Below are 5,184 nucleotides of genomic sequence, written 5' to 3'. Positions count from 1 at the left end.
AAGCTATTTGTGCTCTTCTCACAGATAATATCGAAACCCGATTTTTAGCGTATAAGCCCTTAGATTTAGACTCTAATCCACCAGGGAGCTATCTTCCTACAGTTGCTAAGTTTTAGAAGTGTATGATAAATGAATAAGTGATAATAAACTGAAAATATGATTTCAAATTTAAATTCTGACAGCGCAAGCTGTCCTAAAAAAATTAACTTTTTTCTTCTTCTGTAACTCTAATATTCGTAATATGGGTGTGTTAATTTTGGTAACATTTTTAAGCCTATCACTTGGTACTCAAATCCATCAAAAACATTTTCGCCATTAAATGCGTTCTTGACCTTTCCTTCGTGCTACCGAGACGATGAATTATCGCCAAATGCTCTCGAACACAATTTCAACGGAAACTCTTGATGTGATTTAGTAAAATGTTCTTAACTTCACCATGAGGTGAGGAATCATAACTAATGGTATTACAGTAACTTCTACTTAATAGGATATGAAAACAAAACCCAAATATTTCATCAACACGTTTGCAATTTTAATTTATTATTAAACTGCAAACATCTGTCTCACAATACACAGTAAGCACAAATAAAACAGAAAAATAAAGACGCAAGTCTTAACTAAATTGACATACTTATGAATATTGTAAATTCTTATCAAACACAAGTGGACAATTCAAGTCAGAAAAAGGTGGTGGTAACTGAAATAAATGGATTAATCATTTCGTTGGTTCAAAATGTTACCTGAACAGAACAGTATCATTTCACACATAAACATGGAGCAATACCAAGTACCAAATCTGATTTACACCGACTGTAACAAACTGTATGTTACTTTACATATTGTTTTTAAAAGATACCACAGAGAAAAGAAAAACCAATATATGTTTCACAGCTAAAATACTCTTTTATATTGAAGTTGCATTACCTTATGTGAAAAGTAAAAAAAAAAAAAAAATGGAAAATTTAGTTGTTGGTAGGTTAAGAAATAATATAGCTAATTTTAGACTTGATGCATTTTTAATTACTACGAAAAAAATTATTTGTATAAACACAATATGAATGAGCTAATATTTTACACATCAGTACTTTACGTGTGAAAAATAAAAAACACTAATGAGAAAGCATCATTTCAGGCACTGGTATTTGGCATGTGAAAAAGTACTGAGGATAATCTAGTACTTCAGGTCTGGTGCATAAAATAACACTTTGGATCAGCTTTTTAGGCACTATTTCTTGATGTGTGTGTGTATGACAAGCTATTTTGGATATAGTATTGGTATCTGATGTAAAATAACTACTTAAGACAATACTAGTTGATTAACAAGACACTATTTCAAGTAATATTTCAGGCATTGATACTTAGTGTGTAAAAGTGAAAATTCAGCAATATTTGATTGATATTTGAAATAAAACATAGAAAGTGTTACAAGATTAGTAATATATAGCACAACTGATATGAAGCTTCACTCAGAACCTTGTGTTCCAAACACTGCCAAAAACTACAACTGGTGAGAGACTACAGTTCAATGTGACTAAAGTGTGAGCTAGAAGTTCATATGTTTGACCAAAACATATAAATAGTTTGACTATATCAAGCCTCAGGAGTCAACAACTGAACACATTTTTAACAGAACTAAAATGTCAGGTGTTATAAATGAGAGAACTGTAAAACAACAAAGTAAAACTAAAATTCCAAACATATAAGAGAAACAAACAATCTAACTGAACTAATATCAGATGTGTTAACCAGCTTGACAAAAATAAGCTTCCAGATATTTAGTATTAAGAGTGTCAACAGACTGCCTGACTGAGCCAAGATTCTGAATTTCAGATATTTACTATTACAAAAGTTAAATTGTCTGACTGAATAACATTTAAAACAAATACAAGTTCACATTACTTTAATAAACACACTTCCAAAAAGTACCATTTAATTTTTTTAGCTCTTAATTTTTAAGGAAATTAGCTTCTTTTACTATAATTTTAACAATAAGAATTAGTAGCTATTATCAATGTCTACAAGAACTAAATGTTTACTACAAAACTGAAACTTTAGACACATAATTTAATTGAATTTTCTAGTTAACAGGTGATAGTAAAATTCCAGTTATGTCCTATGGTGAGGGAAAGGATAGTAAGATATACATGTTCTTAAGAGAAATGATGAGTTTTGATCTAAAAGTACAAATTAAATATCTAGTAAAATTTTATAAAGGAAAGAAAAAAAGATAAAATTTAAATTCACAAAGGAAGGGAAAGATGGAAGGATACCAGCTATTAAGGGATAGGAAGGATGGTGCAATACAACTTCATAAGGAAATGAATTGATCAGAGGATACAAGATTTTAAATGGAGAAAAGGATACCTACATACTAATTAAATTCCCAACAGGAAACAAATCAAGGTGAAAATTAACAAATATGCTTGTAGAGGAAGAAAAAGTAAGTTAAGTATCCAGAAGAAAGGATAGTAAGAAATTAGTTAACTTTTCAGGATAGAGGAAGGGTAATAAGACACTAATTAAAGTTCTAGGAAGAGAGGGAGAACTGAAAGATATTTAATCAGTTCACAGAAAAAAGAAAATACTGTAAGATACTAGCTATGTTCCTTGAAAAAGAAAATTATAATAATATGCTAAATAAGTCACTACAGGAGATGGGAGTGGGTGGAAAAAAAACAACAATAAGCTTTGGCATCAAGTTTGGTGACATGCCCGAAATGGATGTTTTTAAAGAGACTACAAAACACTTTTGCTTTAAAAAGGAAACTGAATGGGTAAGATTACTTTTATTAAGCTAACCTTTTTTTTTAAAAAAATACACAACTGAAAATTGCACCTAATTGAAAAATTACTACTAATAAAAAAAAACCACCTATATTTAATATTTGTGAAGTTCTGATTTTTTTGCAATTTAACATTTTTCAACATTCAACTAACTTACTATGAAACATAGTGTCTGATGTGGTAATGAAAATGACCAAATCGCTTAAGAATAACTGTAAATGAACATTAAGTATTCATTATATGAAAAAAAAAACTACAGGGTGTTTATAATTTAAAAGGGTTTTTGTGTTTCATGTTGATGTACAGTATAACTTTTATCATGCTTTTCTTAGTTAAAGTGTATTGAATACTTGTTAAACATTTAAACACATAGCTTGTGTGTTACCACTCAAAAATTAAAAGAAAATTAAAAATTAAAAGTGTCTCAGAGTTATGACGTGATTCATTTCAATGTGCAGTGTTGTCAACTGGTTCTGTATTTACCTAATAAATCTTTGACTTACTAACTCATTTCATTATAATTTTGCATGCTTGTAACACGAGTTCCAGCTTAAACACTGAAATAATATTGTTGTTAGGAATTATTATTATATTTTTACATATCATAGAGCTTCTATAACATCAAGACAAATTTATGAATATGTGTACATATGGGTTGTCACTACTTTAGAATATCAAGTTCATTTACTGACCATGCAAAATGTTAGGATGGAAATGACAGAATGTTGATATTCAGTGTTTATGAACTGTGTCAATTCTGAACTACAGCAGACATGACTGCTCCTATTTTTATTTTCAGAAGAGGTATTTACGACAGTTTGGTACACCACATTTACATGGTATACGCTTATTCTGGGGAACCTCTGTGTTGGCCTTATTTGGGGTAAACCCAGATTCGTCCTTGATGGGTGATGTTGGCGGAGTTTTGGCTTCTCCCGACGTATTCATGCAGGATGGTGACATGGGTCCTTTTGATAGGTGGTTCTCTCCTGTTTCACCTGCAAATGTAAGAAACTGAACACAAAATATTCTAACTACTCTTACATTAAGCTAAATACTTAGTTTTTTTTCCCACGATTATGGCATTTAATAAGAAAAAATTCAGGAATGAAGAAAAATCTACAAGTACATTCAAAATAAAAGTCTAAAGTCAGCTATTACCCTATCTTATTGACCGTGTATGAATCTAAAAAATAAAATCCAAAACTTAAGATAACTTTCCATAGTTGCATAGATTGTACAAAGATGTTCATTGTGTAATGTGGTGATGTAATTTAGTATTCTTTTATCTTTAAATAGTGCTGGATATTAATATTTCAGTATGTCATACTGATTAAAGAGCAACTTAAAGGTAATGCTTTGAATTCTGAATATTTAAGTGTTATAAGAAGGTAAGGACTTACTACAGTCGCTGATACTTACTGGAAAGAGTACTAGTTTTAATCATCAATATTTTCACACTCAATCTAAAAATGTGCAGGAGCATGCTGCTAATCAAACAGCCATATATTATATAGTAAAGTGGTAAATATAAATTCATTCTAGACCTTTTATGATAATTTCATGGAATTTTCAAAATAAAAATATACAGTTCCTTTCTTGAAGTCAGGAAGTCTATTTTCAAATGTAAACTGTCCTTCTGTAAACTATTTTCAAACTTTAATGTAAATTTTCAAAATCTATTTCCAGATACTTTAATCTATATACCAAAGACAACATAACAAACAAAAAATATTTTCCTTAGTTGCTTGTATTGGAAACAATCAAAACACAAATGAAATCTGTAAAACAAAATTGTTCTTGTTGTTTTTAAAGTCTGTAGCAATTATAATCATTATTTTTAACAATGTTCCAAAGAGAATTTCACACTCAATGTTTTTCTAGTCATCATGTCATACCATATGCCTATATTCAATTCAAACCAGACCAAGTTTCTAGAAGTTACAGAGCAATATGAATCAATACAATTATGTGGCTAATACCTGCTAATCTATTGAAGTACTGAATTACTGGTACTTTGATTAGATTAAAAAATGATACCGACCTAGTACTTTACTTCTATGGTAAAAATTTATATTTTCAATAATGAGTTATCTCACTATATTTATTGTTGACAGAAGCAATCAGTAACAAGGTAAGAAATGATTAAATTTAGTTGAGCTTCTTTACCTTAGTTTTAGCTTTTACTTTATTATTACGTAATTTTAAAAAGTGAAAGAACCAACTTAAAAAGTCATTCAAATATTTGAGTAACTTTTACTCTTGAAAAGTTTTTTGGTGTACAAAACTTGAAATAGCTTTTATATGCGGAAAAATCTGTTAGCTGAGTTTTGTAAGCTGTACTATTTCCTATAGATCATTTTCCAGATGGTTCTGCTATGATTAGTGTCTAGCGAAAAG

At 29.6% G+C, this 5,184-nt stretch overlaps 1 protein-coding gene across 2 annotated transcripts in view; it reads right to left on the bottom strand.

Annotated features, from left to right (window-relative positions):
- Nucleotides 1-847: 847 nt before the first annotated feature.
- Nucleotides 848-5,184, bottom strand: part of LOC106457344 (histone-lysine N-methyltransferase SUV39H1-like) — a 59,626-nt gene continuing 55,289 nt past the window's right edge. For both annotated transcript variants that reach the window (XM_013916745.2, XM_022383225.1), the window contains exon 9: nucleotides 848-3,782. In XM_013916745.2, coding sequence (XP_013772199.1) covers nucleotides 3,580-3,782 — 203 coding nt within the window. In that variant the 3' untranslated portion in view covers nucleotides 848-3,579. The remainder of the gene's footprint in view (nucleotides 3,783-5,184) is intronic.

The sequence above is a fragment of the Limulus polyphemus genome, unplaced genomic scaffold, assembly GCF_000517525.1.
Source record: "Limulus polyphemus unplaced genomic scaffold, Limulus_polyphemus-2.1.2 Scaffold319, whole genome shotgun sequence".
NCBI classification, from domain to species: Eukaryota; Metazoa; Arthropoda; class Merostomata; order Xiphosura; family Limulidae; genus Limulus; species Limulus polyphemus.
Note: the sequence above shows the minus strand (reverse complement) of the source record. Positions and strands in the feature narration are given on the sequence as shown.